The 17,897-nt window shown below is 43.4% G+C and overlaps 1 protein-coding gene across 1 annotated transcript in view; it reads right to left on the reverse strand.

Annotated features, from left to right (window-relative positions):
* LOC103375918 (neurexin-2-beta-like) overlaps positions 1-17,897 on the reverse strand; it is a gene marked incomplete at its 5' end in the record, with an annotated part of 110,812 nt that overhangs the window by 32,871 nt on the left and 60,044 nt on the right. Inside the window, one exon of the mRNA XM_008306221.1 lies at positions 12,667-12,838. Within this exon, the coding sequence (XP_008304443.1) occupies positions 12,667-12,838 (172 nt within the window). The remainder of the gene's footprint in view (positions 1-12,666; positions 12,839-17,897) is intronic.

The raw sequence follows: 17,897 nt of genomic DNA on the forward strand, positions 1-17,897 counted from the left end.
ACTGGTCATGTGTGAAAAAAACGCTGAGCCTGTGAATATAGTTGTGTGATATCTTATCACTGGCAAATTGGCATGCAGACTCCTGACTTCTGAGGCTGCACCCTTTATACATCTGCAGATCTCTGTCAGCCGTCCCTAACCCAAGCTGGATGTGGATGAACATCTTTTGGTGATGGGTTCACTGCTGCGACCAAGAAGCAGTGAAAGAGCCCACAGTGTCCAAAGACCAAAAAGAGGGCTTGACGTTTTCTTCAACATTCCCTGGATATGTTCACGTTGAATCTATCCCTCAGGGTTGGACTGTCAACATAACAGTCTGAAGGGCAACAAAAAGACCTGAACTGTGGCTCAGTGGCGCTGGTTGCTTCATTGAAACCTCCATTCACGCACCTGCATCAAAAACCTCTGAGTTTTGTGGCCAAACCAACAAAGCCCTGCTCCCCACCCATCCTAACCAGCAGATTTGGCTCCCTGTGACTTCTTCCTCTTCCCTAAATTGAAATTCAAGTTGAAGGATTGCCGTTTCAGCGCACATCGCAGATGGTCCTTGATGAGCTCACAGAATGGGATTTCCAGGGAGCATTCCAAGCATGACGGAAGATCGAGCATCAGTGTGTCAATCCGCAAGGAGACGACAAAGATGGCGTTTTTTTAGTCAGATTTTGAAGTCAGGTAGAGTTTTTGATCTTTGTAGCCACATATGGTATCACATACAGACTCTAAGATAATACAGGTTTGTCTCTTTTACTGTTGGTTTACACAATAGCAACTTTTTTATTTGTATCTCCGAATGCCTCAAACCCTTTAATACAAGGGTCCTCACATTTATGAGCTGTATCTCTCTAAGGTTTGTTGCCCAGCGACAGATGGAGACATCAGAAGTATTTTGTTAATGAACAAGGCATACCGTAGGACTGGAGGGCATATAGCAAAAGGCTCATGTATTGTCGTCATGGGGACAGTTCAGTCCTAAATAAAATGCTACCCAAAGAAAGAGCCACATCCCAGCAGGCTGTGTGCATGTCAACATCAGAGTCTGGTCCCCACTTATCCACACTAGTCATGTATGTTTGCCCAGCCAACATGCCTGGGGCTCTTGACCCCCCGAGGCTCAGGCCATCCACCTTGAAACACTGGAGCTCTTCCTACTCCAGAAGCCAGTCTGTCCTCCGTCCACCGCATGTTTGCAGCCTGGAGCATCGGCTGGATTAACAGCCATGATGGGACCAGTTCGGGGTAGGTATCACAGCTGTGGTGCGAGGGGCAGGGCAAGGGCACGCTGATTGACTGGCACCTCGGGGAGACACAGAGCAAGGTGGAGGACGGGCAGGAGGCCTGTGCAGCGTGCTGGGAGTGTAGAATGTCTGTTTCTATGTCTGTCTGGGAGAGTTGGATTTGAGTGTGCTGATAATCCAGCATATGAATCATACACTGTTCTGTCTCCGTTCGTATCAGTGCATATGTGTACTACATGTGAGTGTGTGTGTGTGTGTGTGTGTGGAGGCTCTCAGAGGAGCCAACTGTATATCATGTAGCTCTGCAGGCAGCCAGATGCCCTTGTACAGGACACCCACATCGGAAATCCATCCACAAGAATGGAGATTACATTGGAGACGATTGGCCAGCGGCCATCCTGCTCTCCCTCCCTCTCACAGAAACCTCTCTCTGTCAAGCAAGCCTCATTCTGTTTTTCATTAGGTAACTTTAGATGGATTGCTCTCATATCCACTGGGTGTTTTTGAGAGCAGATGGGTAGAAGAAACCACTGTTCCTTCTCCTGTAACCTTGTGCTACTAAATGCGTCTTTGCATAAACGATGTTGTGTTTTTTTGTAAAGCCCTGTTTGCATTTTATTCAATTACATATGGCTGTAAAATAGATATTTCAGCCTGTTTTTATCCAGGTGTTACAGTAATTTTCTTCATTGTCAGTATCTTGACAGCAGGCAGAATTAGAAAACTTTGCTGCAGTAAAGTCAAGAAAGACGACATGAGATTCTGAAACAAGATTGTTGAAATACTGCTGCTGCAGAGTCAGATTTGCGTCGCCGTTTTAGACAGAAGACTTTCAGGGCTTGAGATGGATAGAATCTAGATGGTAAGATGGCATTTTTGCAGTCATTTTTTTCCCTCCTTTCCTCTCATTTTTAAGGAAAAGCTTGGAGACAAGTTGTGTTTCTTCATGTGACGCACGAGGGAAAAGAAAACAATTTACCTACCCACCTCACTCCTTTGTTCCGTGTAAATACATCGCCCACCACTCATGTCTGCGCGCATTTGAAACACGCGATATCTCACTGTTTTAACTGCACGCTCATCTTTCATCTGTGGAGCAGTTATCAATCCAACAGCTCATTTTCATTTCTTCCCCGCTCTCTTCTTGCTTCAACAGGATCCCTCACCACCTTTCATCTCGGCCACGGTGGATTTGTGCGAGGGTGGCTGCCGGAGTGAGCCAAAGAAAGCCCCCCCTCCCCCAACTCATGTTGAAATCAGAGTTGTCACTTCTCTAATTACCCAAAGCAATCTTTTCCCTCTCCTGATCTGCACCACTTAGCTGCGTCTCTCCTCTTTTCCTCTCTCTCTCCTCATCATTACTTCCTTGACTATTTCTCTGTTCTCTCTCTCTGTCTCCATCATCCCATAGCCACAGGCCAATAATTGGAGGTACCTTCCAACTGTGCAAGATCCAATCAGAAGCAGTCGCAGAGCACCAGAGGCCCAATAAGATCCAGCTGAATGAGGGGGAACTGTCATCGGTGACAAGTGACTAAGCTAGCTGACTTCAATTAACTCTTAGTGACTTTTCTTTTTGGCCGTACTTCCCTGAATATAATGATGAACATAATAAAAACCCAAATTGTGATAAATGTCAGTCATGCATCATGTCACACTAATGACCTACGAGCATGAACAGATTTTTTCTTCCTTTTTTGCTCAGAGGTATTATTGGACTGGTGTGCAACTTGAAAAACTCCGCCTGTTAACATCAATAACTACTAGATTTAATGAACATGTTTAATTTATGTAGTCAGCACGGATTAAAAAGACTACTTCATGGCATCAGCTCGAGCACTGAAACTAAAGTGATTCCCTTTGTAAGTAGTAGAAATCCTTTTTCTTAACCTTCTGAACCTCAAACCCTGCTGGTGGATTGTAAAGACATGTTTCTTGTTGTTTTTTTAAACCAATATTACAGAATTTATCAGAGCCAAAACCTTTGGGGGAAAAAAAGTGTTCACTCTCCAGTGGTCCTTAAACTACTCGTCTGAGGTGTGCAGTTCTTTCGGATAAGTTGAGCAGATTAAAGCTTAAAATTGTCATATTTCATGGATCTTTATGCTACATGTCTTGTTTAAAAAAACGGACTAAAATAAACAATTTACTCAGACTCTAAAAAATAAAGCACCTGAACTGCTGAACTGCAGGCTGTGTGTTTTATTTATAATTTTGCTAACATCTGTAAGCATGCGGGGAAAAAATGTACATCTTGATTCCAGTTTTCTTCAACTTCAGAAAAGTAAACAACCAAAAACAGAGTTTCTTTTTCTTTTTGTATTATTTATGACTTTTTTACAGTACACAGGAGACTTTGTTTTTTTTTGTAGTTCTCTCTACTTGTAGCTGTGGCTGTGCTGTTTCCATTGAGGACTTTATACTGCAGTGATAAATGAACCCACAGTGAGTAAAAAATAAAACTGCTTGGAGTTCAGAGGGTTAAGTAAAAGTAGCAGCAGCAGCAGGATCTCATCCGACAGAGTAAACAACAAGTTGCCTGTATCGTAACCGTGGAACAAAAACAATGGCGTAAGAAGCTCAGCCGGAGAAAATAGAAAATCTTTCTTAATGAAGTGAAGACACTCAGATCAAGTAGTAGTTACACTTGACTATAGTACTTCCCCTGCTGCTTTGTATGTGGACGTGTGAATGATGTGATAATAAGTCTAGATGATACTGTAAGGAACTGCTGCGACAGTGTAATTACCTCACCATGAAGCTCCACCAGCTAACATATATAATAAAAATACATAGAGTTTATAGAGTAATGATTCAGAATGTTGGGAGCACATTATCAAAATCGGCCTATACCAGCTTTAAAACAGCGCATCGGCATCTGCAGGCAGATAAGCTGACACTGACTAATGCTAAACGCTGTGTCCCTGGTGCAATGGTGCTCACATGAACAGAGGTTACTTTTATTTACTTGTTTTCCACCTTGTCAAAGAAAAAAAAAAGGTCACTTTTGCACTTGTTGTAGCTATTGTTAGGATTGTGCCCACGCTTGCTAAAGTAGTTTTGTTTGAAAAATGTTACATAAAAAAAATATTTAAATAAAATACAGCCTGATTTACCCGTAAGCCGAAGTTGTTTTCTTGCCAAATGAATGAGTCCATTTGAGAGTCATTGTAGTTTATGTCTACATCTGCCAAGGAGCCATCATGATAAGAGTAGACATATGCTAATTCCAGTACAGGACCGACTAGAAGTTCTCGTCAATTAGGTGGAAAAAATATGTGCATACATCGGTATCAGTAATCGGTCAGAGTGACTGGAAATTTATTGTGCATTCCTATCATGGAGGTGCTCTTCCCAAGCAGTTTGGCAGTAAAGATGGCTTCCCTACAGTCCTGAAAAGAGGTTCACAGCACTCTCTCATCTATCATCTCCTGCCCGGTGGACCATTAAAGTCATGCAGGACTGCTCCAGTACTCCTGCTTTGGAGGGCCGAGATAGTGAAGTGAAATCTAGTCCATGTTCAGCTGAAGTCCCCAACGCCTCCAGCCTTGTGTCTGCCTGTGTTGTTCTATACAGAGTGCACCCCTGTCCTATCCTAATCCTGGTGCTCTCCCCTACTTTGAGCTACTCTAACTACTTTTAGAGTGCTCTCATATTGCTCCTGCCAAAGGGGAAGATGTAAGCGGATCTTCTGGGCTACTTCAGTCTCCCCTTCTTACGTTGTCTCTTTATCTTTCTCGTTTATTCACAGTTGGTTGTCTGTCTGTCCGACTGTGGAGGTCGCCGAGACAAAGATGGATGCCGAGAAGCAGCGGAGACATGAAGGTATTGATAAAAAAAAAAAAAGCGGAAGGAGGTAGGAAAGAGCACAGCCGAGCGCTTCGTTGACCCCTTTTCTTGCACCATTTATCTGAGGAGTGAGAACGTCTTAACAGCTCAGTCGGAAGAACAGGAGCTGACCTCGCCGGTACAAAGAGTCTCTCTCCTCTTCCGTGAACCCATGTCTCTCCTCTCCCCTTTTCCCTCTCTCTAATGGCCGGCTTTCACGCTGAACGGATCCGCTAAATGCCTAACAGAATGAAAACAGGGAACGACAATAGCTCTGTCTTTGTACTTTGTCTATCTTTACTCTGTCTTTTTCCAGTGCTTGATTTATGATCTGTATTAAGTGGTGCGCTGATCTACTCAAAATGAACGTCATCGCATCTGGGCGCCTTTCAAGTGGCGAGTAATTTGCGTGTTATGAAATCGTCCTGGGCGTGTGTACAATGCTACGTCGCGTGTGTATGTGCCTGCATGGGAAGGCGATGCATGCGCTGTATTGTACTGTACGGGCTATATGTAATCTTCCCTGCTGTGATGCAATCCAATTTGTGAAGCGCTTATTATTCAGGACTATTCAAAGCCTCATCCATCACCGCAGAGACAGCAGATTGCTTCCAGCACGAATACTGGATCTCGCCTCTTTTGTTTTTTTTTTCTCCCCCCACCGATCCTCTCCTCTTTCTCTCTTTGTTCGCCATCAGTCCATCATTTTTAAGCAATGCATCACTTTGCTATAGGGTACAATTGCTCTTTCTCTTTTTTTTTTTTTCTTCTACCTTCCCTGCCGTCAGCCCCTCCATCCATGCATTACCACTCTCCCACCACTTGTTCCTCTCTCTGATTTTACTCAGCTGCAGCCCAGTCAGAAACTAAAGTAAAGTGGCAAAGTGCGAAAGAAAGACGTCACACTGTGCGCTCTCATTGGTCATAATGATACAGTTACGAGGCAGCAAAATATGGTAATCACACCCAGTATGCTGTGATGGTGACAATATAACTGTGGCTGTAAAATGCGAAATGATTCCTCCAAAGCTCAGGGGGCAGCGCAATGAAGTTCAAATGCCAAGTGTGGCGTAAACCCTAACGGAATGGTTGGATCTTTCCACAAGCTTCCTTCTTTCTGTGAAATTGTAATTTACTGGAGTGAATGACTTTAATCATGGAAGAGTTCATGTGAAGTGATTTGCAAAAAGTCAGAAGATGGTGCCGGATGGAGGAGTGTGACACAAAGCGGAGATGACGACAGGTGGACGTGCATGTAACAACACCTCCATGGATAAGCGTGTCCAAAAATAACCACACAAAAAACACCCGACGGTGTACTCGCTGACACACACCTCCCGTCATCGCTCGGAAACATGATTTCTGATACTCTTTCTTTCTCCTGCTCTTTTACTTTTCTTTCGGGCGCAGCGGCTCTTTAAAGGGTGGCTGGCTCCTTGTAAGAGGAGGATTAATGCTGTCGAAGGCCTCCACTCACTAAATCTGACCTCCCCTCTGAGTGTGTGAGTGCCACAATCAGGGAGCGAGAGCTGGGAGAGAACAGCTTTAATAATAAAAAAAAAGAAAAAAACTTAAATAAAGACACAATGAATTAGCACGATCTAATGAGGGTCTTTTAAAATAAATTAAATTAAGCCTCTGAACCCCAAAACATACTGATGGATAAGCATAATTACACCATTTATCTGAACTAGAGCTGTTAAAAAAAAAGAGAAAAAAGACAAAATTATTAGATTTCCAACTTTCCAGCAGTCCATGAACATGTCTGGTGTGACAATCTGTCTGGAAAGTTAACCAAACCTAACCTCTCAATCAAACAATCGCCAGAAATTAACCTTTAACTGTAAATAAAGATGAGAAAATTCAGGCTCCTCAGTGCAACAGAGAAGCCGTGGTGACATGACAGAAGCGTTCAGCTCAACTGCAGGCTGTGCTTACACAGAGCAGAGAAGATACAACAAGACAACTGAAGAATAAAACATCTTTTGATATGGATCAATAAAATAAATGCAGCATGGCTCAAAAGCAGCACACGGAGGAGTGGGCTGTCAGCTGGTTGTTGTGAGATACGTTCAGCATAGTGAAATAGCTCTGTAAAGCTGATGTGCAAAGTAGTGTAAAAAACATGTCATTTGTAGAGGTTGTAAACATTTAAATAGTTACATATCTATGGCTAGTGGAGTTTTTATGGTTTCCAATATTGGTAACACTTGTGGGCACTTGGAAAAATGCAGGACATGTTGATTTTTTTTTTTTCAATTTTGTGAAATAAATCATAAGAATTGGCATCATATTATAATGCTGTCACATGACATAGAAGCACTTCAAGCTCACTCTACTTCTAGCCATTGTTATCCTGTTTCCATAGAGGAGCAGGACTTCATATTGCAGTGAAAAATGAGCCCACAGCGGGTAAAAATGTGACAGGAGGAAATGGAAGCGCTTGTGGTTCAGAGGGTTAATGCTGCTTACTGATGGATCTTGAGTATCGTGATACAGACGGCAGTTCTTTACAGACGTGCGCCTCAACAGAAAATTGAGGGTAAAGAAATGTGACAACGGTGTCTCCGCTGCATGATGAGCAAGTCAATCGTGGAGAAATCATAACAGCAATGAACACTGACAACAACAGATGTCAACAAAGGAGGAAAAAGATGTTTAAATGAACATTCGATGACATTGTTAGAGACACTATAGTTGTGTCGTTGCAGCTAGATGCTAAAAAACTGTATTTAAAAATAATAAACTGAACTATCTAGTTAAGGCTAATTTGCTGTAATAATGCACACAAGTCAGGTCCCAGTGACTTTCACTACTTCTGATTCTGACATCTTGTGCTACTGCAACCAAAAGCAGCAACTGCAAGATAAATGCAGTGCAGCAGAAACAAAGAAGAGCCAAGAAGTCAGCAAACTCAAGTTCCTACCATCAGCAGTACTGCAAAAGATAACAGTTCACTAAAATGAAGCACTAAATGCAGCTGGTCATGCCTGATCAAGTGTATAGAAATGCATCTTTAGGGGCAGAATGCGTTGCTTCTTCTTTCAAAAGCTGTACAATCTTGCTTTAATTAATATTCAGTAAAGTTCTGTAAACAAAAAATAAATAAAAAAAAAAAACATGAAGCATGCAGGAGCTCACAGTCCCTGAGCAGAGGTCGGTTTTCTTCTGCACCGTGTTGCGTTTTGATAACCGTACAGGTCAGAGGGGTTATCTCAACCTTGGCCAATGTTCTTTTGGGATGAACATTCTTGAAGAACCTTCCTTGGAATAAATGTTACCTCAGTTTTCTAACAGGAGTAAAGATGCAGTCTGGTACGGGCTCGAAGCAGAACTCTACGGCAAGCTGTTTTAACATACAATAGCTCGATTGGAGATGCATTGCACAAGTCTGTAATTTAATTCTTCCTAGTCAAAAAGAACATTTCATATATCCAATCAGTCTAATTCTTCTAGGGAAAAATGACATCGCTTTTACTTTTCACGTTTGGGGTTTCTCATTGTAGATTTGTACAATTCATCTGCCGATATCTGCTATTCACATGAAGGATACTGAACTGAACTGTAGATATCTGAATAATGGCTAGTTTTAATTCCAGTTTGAATTATCTAGTTAAATTCTGAATAGATGTAATTTTAGTTTAAGATATCTTTGAATTTCTGTCAATTCAAAATATCTACCTTGTCCTTTTTCCAATTGTAAAATTAGGTTTCAATCAGTGAAAAAGATCATCTCAAACTGGAAATCTGCCGAGTCAAAATGTAGAGTTTCAACCAGGCGAGATGACCTTGCAGAGATCTGTATTTACGGCAGAAGCTGCACCAAGTCGGTTGTGAGGTTGACTTTCTTTTCAAACATACTATGACATTGCAGCTGTAATCGCATATAAAGAGCTGTTTTACCACCATGTCAGAGCAGCTTGAAGCTGAAGCTTCAGTAAATTTTGACCACAAATAAACAAAGATTTCCTTCTTTATAAAGGTTTTTTTGATGAGCTCTTTGATTTTGTCCAGACAGGAACTGGCATTACGTCTGCTAACACTGCTGAAACGTTTTGCTGGAGCAGGATTCAGTAGGAAACCTCGCATGAATTCAAGTTGTCAAAATAACACTTGAGATATCGGCAAGTGCTAGTATTATTTTTACTATTCAGAACTGAACCACAGACATCTCCAACTGTCATTTTGATTAGCCAGAATAATGATATAGATATGTCTAAATTTAACTCTGGATATTTAAATTTGGCTATTAAAGGTTAAAACAGCTTTCCATTGAAGCCTGTGTCCTCATAGTGTGTGTGTCTGAAATAACTCACACACTCTGGTCAATCGGAACTGAATATTCTCAAAGGACAATCGTATAAAACCTTTAACAAACCACTGGTGGCTCAAAAAACAAGCCACACCAGATCTGTTACCGTTCTCACAACAGACGACCAGTAAATAAAGGGAATCAGGTGTGAAACGGCACAATTACGACCCGTATGGCGCTGCTGCTAACATCTGCCCGTTTACCTGTGGCCAGGTTGAGGCGCTCAGTGTGACATGGGCATGCTTTTATTGAGCCAGGCTGCCATTTTGGGAACACTGAAGGTGGGGGTGGGCCAATAACTGTTGCTGCAGGACCCACTGGGGACACCTGACACACCGGATTAGTTGGCTGGGCGCTCCTCTGACAGTTTTTGTCTGCTCCCTGACCATCTAATGCACATACACACACCCAGGAAGTGTGATGCACACACACACACACACACACACACAACGCCCTACGTGATGCACGCAGACAGACGTGCATGCCCTGTCACACGTAGAATCAGACACATACCGAAAACACCCACAGACACAGACTCCCCGAGGACTACAAACATCACTTCGTGGGACGTCAGGAGATGTGTTGCTTTGCCATTGAATGTGCCTGACCCGTGACGATTATGTTTGCTGTCAACATCTTGTCTCTCCAAATCATCACCTCGCAATGGCCTTCTGTTTATAAGTCTGCTGCTGGCAAGCCGAGCCTTAATGGAGGCTTTGTGAGTAAAGCAACGCAAACACTTCAGAGTCCAACAGGCATTTTGGACTGACGCTGTGCTTGTTGTGTGCATAAACATGAGGGTTTGTCAGAAAAAGATACAGAAGTTAAACTGCCACTGCCTTCCTGGGGACAGATGACAGATCCACCTTCTGTCTTTGAACTCTATCTTCCTTTGGGAGCCATGATTTAGGAGACAAGAAGTCACACACGTAACTGTCTGCATGTGCAAAGTATTAGACAGGACTCAAAACAGCAGCGGCATCCCAACGAGACTGTATGATGTGGGTCACAACAGTCCCTTTGGGGAAGGAGATTTCGGAGGAAGCTACACTTCCTCATTTTGTTAGAGGGACCAGACTAATTTGATACCTGTTACACCTAACAATGCTCTGCTGGAGGCATCTTTCACGACAGCTTGCTCTATTTTCTTCAAAATCTGGTGACAAGGACAGTTTAGGATGATTTTAATGTTCTACTGGGACAACATGGCAGTGATGCTGCATAATGTAAGCATCAGGAAAAGGAAGTAGGCCTGACTACGTTCCCAAACTATCGAGTATTTTGTCCCATTTAGAGAATCAGAAGATCTCTAAATCTCCAAATCTGGGTCACAGGAACTTGCTACAACCAGGGAGCTTCTTTTTCTCTGTCTTCTCTACACAATATAACCTCGCTCTCCGTCTTTACGCACCTCGTGTGTCAGTTAGGAAGTTGCAATCCCCTCACCTCCCTCCTCCATCCCTCAGTCGCTCCTCCGCCCTTTTGTGCCTCAGCCTCATCCGAGGTTTTTGCTTTCCTAATGTGTAACATCTCTGTTTCCCCAGGACGCCGCCCAACCAGACGAAGACGACTGGAACCTTCAAAGCTTGTGCCGGAGCCATCAAAGGAGGCGCCCAAAAATAGTTTGAGTGTATCTAGCTCACATAAATGAATCAAAGCTATTCTACCACCAGCTAGCACTTCCCCCCCTCCCCCCATCTCCATCTATTTCCTTCCCTTAGTCCTGATAACCTCCTAAAACTTCAGACAGGCTCCAGCCCCCGGCAGACAAACGCGAAACTCATCAAATAAACTAACAAACAACAACAAAATAACACTCTTCAATTCTTGATCAGCAGAGGAAAAGGGAAGAAATGTTTGATGGGGACAACAACAGCGGCAAAGGAGGGGGCGGAAAGGAAAAGGAATAAAAAGAATACAATATGGGCTGTGCATTAATGTTTCTTGATGAAACAAAACATAGATTTGGATGATGACACTCACTTGCCAGTGTTAACAGGCTGCTCCACTGTTATTTTCTAAGCGGTTTGTGCTATTGTTAGATGAAGGCTCCTCTTTGGAGCGTGTTCTGTAGTGAAAAGGGCTGCATTTCCATCATAATAACAACTGAAAAGAGTGAACTGTCACAGGGCGCTTCCTCTTCTGGCTGTAATGCATGCCCCTTAGTCCGGCCTCGCTGTGCTGATGGATGAGCAAGAGAATATGCTTCTCTCAATGCCAAAACAAAGCCTCAGAATACAGGATCACTGCTGTGACAGAGAATGTCACAGTCTCACTGCTCTATAAGTCAACAAGAGTAAATATCATGGCCACATTAGCGACACACTCCCTGCTGTTTGAAACAATGACGATACATAGACGGAGCTTTTAGACAATGGAGATGGAAGGCGTTCACTTCAGCAGGGCTGCAGATTTACAAGTTGGACGGCATCGATGTAGGAGAAAAACGCTGGTGAGAAATCTGTATTCAGGTTTTTCCACACGATCATTAATTCAGGCAGAGACTTGGTGTGCTGTTTACCAAATGCAAACTCATGATGGGAACTCAAAATGTCTTCCTTTGAACAACCATGAACAAAGGGGAAACACATTGGAGAGAGAAATTAAGTGAGAGCTTCAGCACGAACAAAAATAGCCTTATAATTCAGGCCGAAATAGAATACCATGATTATGGTTAAACAACAAGCGGGGGAATTAGCACATTCCCAGCAGTGACTCATCGGGTGTTTGCCCTCGTTTAAAGTCTGTACGTGTAATGATGTTGTGCCTATGTTTATCTTGAAGCCGAGGCATGACTTCTAAACACCTCCGCATACTTTCCCACCATGAAGCATCCTCCCTGTGTATCCTGCCTGAAAACCTTTGCTCACCATCCACACCTGACTGGCATATTCAACCAGCCTCCTTTTTAATGCTGGCTTCACAGTGCCAGGAGCTACAATAGTAAGACTGACTGCGGAGAGCTGGATGCTCTTAGATGGGAGATTACTTCCCTCAGGAAGGCTGTTTGGCTCTTCCTGTCTTTTAGACCAGAACTTGACTTAATCACCAGGAATAATGCAGGCAATCTCTAAATATGAATGTCATGATAAATAAACCAGTGTGTTTCTTTTAAAAAAAATCTCTTTTAGTGGCACATGGGAGGCTGAAGTGCTGAATATTTCTTTTCCAAAGCGTTCTCTCTCCAGTGTGTTAACCAGCTTAGAATCTTAGAATTCAATACTGTGAAGTTTCTAATCCAACACTGATTTCTCCCTCCCCCGGTCCCTGCATCAGGGCCTCTGTTCCTACCTGAGGGGAAACGTTCGATGACCGGCTGGTTGTCCACCTGTAGCGTGGCGTTGCCACCGCTGCGTGTGAATCGCACCACGTGGTATTTGCCGTCGCTCACCATCACCGCGCTCTCCTCGATGGTTATGTCGTCCGTTCCCACGTTGAAGATCACGCCGATCTTTCCCCGTTCCTGCAAACAGAGGACACAGAGAACACTTTGAGGAGAGTGTACCAACATGAAGAGTTGACAAGCTTCACCCAGATACCTGCCAATGTACCACGTGATGATTGCTGTGCACTATGGGTATTTAAGATGGCAGCCTCAGTCTAATGGTTAGCAGTCTGAGGAAGAGCATTTTGCTCGAAACGTCACGCCAATAAATTGTATAAGGGAGCCTGTTTTTGGTGTGTGGATCGTTCTTCTCTTCTTTTCTCATTTTTGACATTTTGTGATCCAGCACCCAACCCAGTGGGCCTCGGGGATGTGCGTGCCTTTCCTTCTTTAAACTTCACCCAGATACCCATGAAACGTGATTGTAAGCAGGTGTATCAAGTCATTGTCTTTGAGCCACTCCTATCAAATCAAACTGCTTTTCTCTTCGTAACTAATATCTGCTTGATTAACACTTAAGATAACTCCTTCACCCTCTAATGTCCTGGGCCAACATCCTACTTCACATTACACATCAAGGTAGTTTAAAAGAATTCAAGCATTCACTGCTTCACTGAATAATCTGAGCATCAGAGCCGAGCCATTAACCCTGTGAGCCCTCGGCTATTTTCAGGGTAATTTCACTACCTTTACATTAAAGCTCTGATCTTGGTATTTCTAAGTGCTGTTCATACATGCTGTATCTTGTCTTTTTCCAGGCTATCCAGATCTTCCATGCATCATGAGGTCATCGTTTTAATTCGTGCAGTACTTTCCACCTTTTCAACCCATTTGCTGGTAAGTGTACCACACCGAAAAGATCTGACACCAACCTAGACAGAGTTCTAGCATCAATTTCTAGACATGCCCAGTTAAGAGTAGCTAGTTTTATCACAGTGCTTAAAGAAAAAAAAACAGTAAATCAGTCTGTTTTTGTGTCTACATTACATTGGAGCAACTGAACTGACAGCTCCACACAGTAAAATGAAGTTAAACTGCAGTCATCCAGCTGTGCAACAAATCCACACTAACACACATGACAAGGTTGCTCTTTTAGTTGTCCCGTGGCAAATATCAAAAGATATTTTTCTTCAGTCAACTAAAAAAAGGTCCTCACTGTGTAGCCCGATGACGCTGCGAGCATCAGATCTCAAACATCAGCCTGGTAAAGAACAGAGCACTTGCTGAGGACTCGGGCACCTTTAGTATTCATCAACCGGGTGACCCCCTCCCCTCTCCCATCTATTAGTGTTGACAGCCGCCCACTGCTTCGAGTTTATTGCAGTCAACCGCCTACTCTACTCTCTTCTCCCGCCATCTCTCTCCTCTCCCTCTGTGGTTCCTGTCCTCAGTCCCAGGAAAGGTCAAAGTCATTTACAGAGTTACAGTCTGCCAGAGAGGCACAGAACAAGGGTGAGAGAGGAGGAGAAACCGAGTAGGCTACATACCAGACACACCATTACAGACAAGCTCTCTGTCTGGCAGTAAATCCTCGGTTGCAGTTTTGTTCCGCACAGCTTTGGTAACTGCTGCCCATACCGACGGCAAGGAACACTTCCTGACTGTCACTCCGCAGTAGGTCAAGCTCATTTGCAGCTGGGGTCACATTTGCACACTGCTATCTGCCCACTGCAGCTACAACTCCATTGACTCCATTATCTCATTAGGTATGTGCATTTATTTTGCCACTTTCCATAATGCCAAGATATTCAGAGGTGAACGTGTGGCTTTTCCTTGCGGCGGTTTTCTATTATTCATGGCTGATTAAGTATTTTAAAAAAGAAAATAAAACACCCTTAATGTTAACAGAACTTAAAATAGCAAGTTAATTGAGTAAATAAGTGTGGGGGGTTGTACAGTAAGTTAATGATCAGTATAATCAGCCAAATTTATGTGCATCCTAACTGCTCTTTGGTGCTGTGGAAAGTGGTTACAGTACGCAGGCCAAGGCCGCGTCATGACCGCGCACTGATGAAAGCAGTGATTAGGGTATTAATTGAGCATGCTCAAGTGGAAGTGCTGGTGGTTGTGATTAATGCCGCACAGCCATCGACAGCACAAGACGCGGCCGAACAACCGGAATAAACAGGATCAACACGGAAGCATGACAAGAAACTGTTTTCCTCTAACTAAGCTGGACCTGGATGAGCTTCTCAGAGTGGAGCTTGATGGACTGCTCAGTAGATGATCTCATTCTGCTAAGAGGCTTGAACGTTTCAAATGGCAAAGTGCTTCCAGCTTCTTGGGCACTTAATCAATTGGTTCATGTTATGGACTGACCCTAGCAGTCTTTCTGCCCGCTCTCCCCATGCGTGCCAAAATCCAATTCAGATTCCAAGACATGAATATGAATGCTATCAGAGAGCGATTAGCGAGCCACACGTGAATGAAAATTTAATCAAAGGTTTGACTATCGATACCTTTGCGAGCAAGAAAAAAAACAAAGCGGAGAGGGTGAGCGCGATGCTTGTGGATGCGGCGGAAATGTCAGGATCATCTCCATTACAGCCCACGCGCTAGGAAGCTTAGAATAATCATAGCACCTTTGCTTGGAGAATTAATTCAATTTGCCAGGGCCAAGCAGAATGAATCTGTGCTATTACGACTGAAAAGCAGAAGGGAGAGTGAATTTGAGTGATATTTACAGAGAGATTAGCATTTGTGTTCCGCAACATTAGGGTTCTTCCCGGTGCTGAGGGAATGTATCGAGCCCATTACAGTGGGAAGCCGCTGGGAACCAGTGCTTTTTTAAAAATGATTTTAGTGTAGCGGTAATGACATTTTAATGGCCATTTCCCTTAAGCGAACATATCTCTGGAAACAGAAGGGGGGGAAAAAAAAAAAACCTCTTTGAATGACTGGGAGCAGTCAAGCCTGCAACATTGAAAGGAAGGGACTGGTAGGTAACTTACAATAAGCCCCGGCTGCTCTTTAAACACCACCGCTTCTCAACTACCGCTTAGCAGTCCTTAATCTGCTGCAGCTGTCGGCTAATGTCAGGAATAAGAATGTTACTTTTTTCGTCTTTTATCGAGAGGTGAGCTCATCTTACTTTCCCTTCTGTGGGTCAATCAGAGGCGTCGGCAGGGGGTCCACTGTAGACTGGAGGGATAGAGCTCTGCTTTATGATACATTTTCAATTACATCCGATTTAAACCTCAAGTGCCTGAAGAGGAGAGCATCTCTTTGAATTACTGGGGTTCAATGAAACATTCAGAGATCTACAGGGGGCTGGTAGGAATACCTACAGAGTGGAATGAGCTTCAACTTCAGCCAAAATTCAGTTTGTGGTGCATTGAGTTTCACAGAAAAAGCTTTGTACTTAATTATTATTAGATTTTATGTTGTTTATTTTATAGAATCTTGCTGCACTCACTCTGTTTTCTCTTTATTGCATTGTTTCGACCTCATAAAACGCTCCCAGGCCTGGGTATTGCAAATTAGCACTCGCGCTATAAATACTGCTAAATAATGACAGCGGTTTTCAGTTTATCTTTCTATACGGTATCCATCCCCATCAAACAAACCTTAAATAAATAAACTTGGGAGAAGAAAGGGGTAGTGGTAAGATTTTCCAAAGATTTTCGCTGGAATATTAGAATAATTATTCAAGCACAAACTTGCTGTCCTTGACAAATATTTAAGATCTTAGCACAACGAAAAGATGTTTTTCGCACAGCAGAAACTGCTAATCAGCTTCCCACACAACAGTGAGAGTTTTAGCTGCCAAAAAAAAAAAAAAAAAAAAGTTTCTGTAATCCTCTCATTAGAGTCTCTCCTTCCTTTCTCTCAAAGACAAAGAAACTTGGCTTTGGAATTCTGTGCGAGCAGCCACAGCAGAGAAAGAGCAGTGCCGGGATACGGCGAGCATTTCCGTCTGAAATATTTCAACATGACCTTGCAGCCTGCAAGAGCGCGTCGAGGTAAACGCTGCTGTCGGGAGCGGAATGAGAATGAGGCGGAAGCTGCAGTTGGCGGGTGTGTATCGGGGTTATCAGGCAGCCTCAGAGAGCTCTCGCTGATCACGCCGAGCAGAAAAGGAAGAGCGAGAGGAGGAGGAGGAGGAGCAAAGGGGCAGAGAGAAACACTGTGCGATAAAAGGACAGAGGGAACCTTGATGATCCTCCAGGGCCTCAAGGTGCTTTGCGATCAAAGCTTCTTTTGAAGATGTCAAGATCTCGTTCTTTCTTCCCAGCACACACTGGTAGTCAATTAAGAAGAGGGGGGGCGAGGAAGACAAAGGAGGGGGAGATGGATGTGAATGCATTTTTGAAAGATTTGTTTCTTTGTTTCGTTTCTTTACAGACAGCTCAATCACGTTGCGCTTCTTCACCAAGACACCCTACAGCTTCATCTCCACGCACTTCGTCTCCTTGATGTATTTGCATTTCCTCAAAGTCTTCCTGCATTTCCCTCTCAGATCTGATACAAAACAGGCGAAATAGAAAAGGGAAAACAACAGAGCAACAACGCTGGATCCAGCAAGACTCTGGGCAGAGAGACAGTTGTTTAAATTACTCAAGGTATTTTTGCATTTTGCTGTATCAACACACCTCAAAGAAACGGTCTGGAAAACGCGGCTGACCAGTTCAGGAATTTGCTGATGCCGATGATTTGGTTTGACAGATTTCATATTAATAGTCCCGTGGGTGGTGGAAATGCAAACTGTTCATCGGCTTCTTTCTCATTTCCCCAATAATGATCTATCACAGCTTGTATCTGCTTGAGCTTAACTTGACTTGCCAGCGTAAGTATGCAGAGCTCCAGTATTTATTAGCTTATGAATCAGCCAGTGAAGCAGCATGGACAGAGAAATGACTGATAAATAGATTTTTACTGGATGCCCGGCGAAAAGCAATCAATTCTTATGTGGATGCACACAAACATGGGGTATAGTGCAGCTTAATATCTTCTCCGGCTCCGGCAAAGCATTTTCACTCAATTCTGTGCCATGATGTTTAATTGTATGTGCTATTTGCAGTTAGATTTCTTTCTTACTAAGACATCCAACAACTGAGCCTGATACACCATCATATGATATCTCTGCATCTTCCTTTTGGGGGTAATTCTGGCTCCGTATGGCTAATCAGCTTGTCAA

The sequence above is a fragment of the Stegastes partitus genome, unplaced genomic scaffold (genome assembly GCF_000690725.1).
Source record: "Stegastes partitus isolate 25-593 unplaced genomic scaffold, Stegastes_partitus-1.0.2 Scaffold3632, whole genome shotgun sequence".
NCBI classification, from domain to species: Eukaryota; Metazoa; Chordata; class Actinopteri; family Pomacentridae; genus Stegastes; species Stegastes partitus.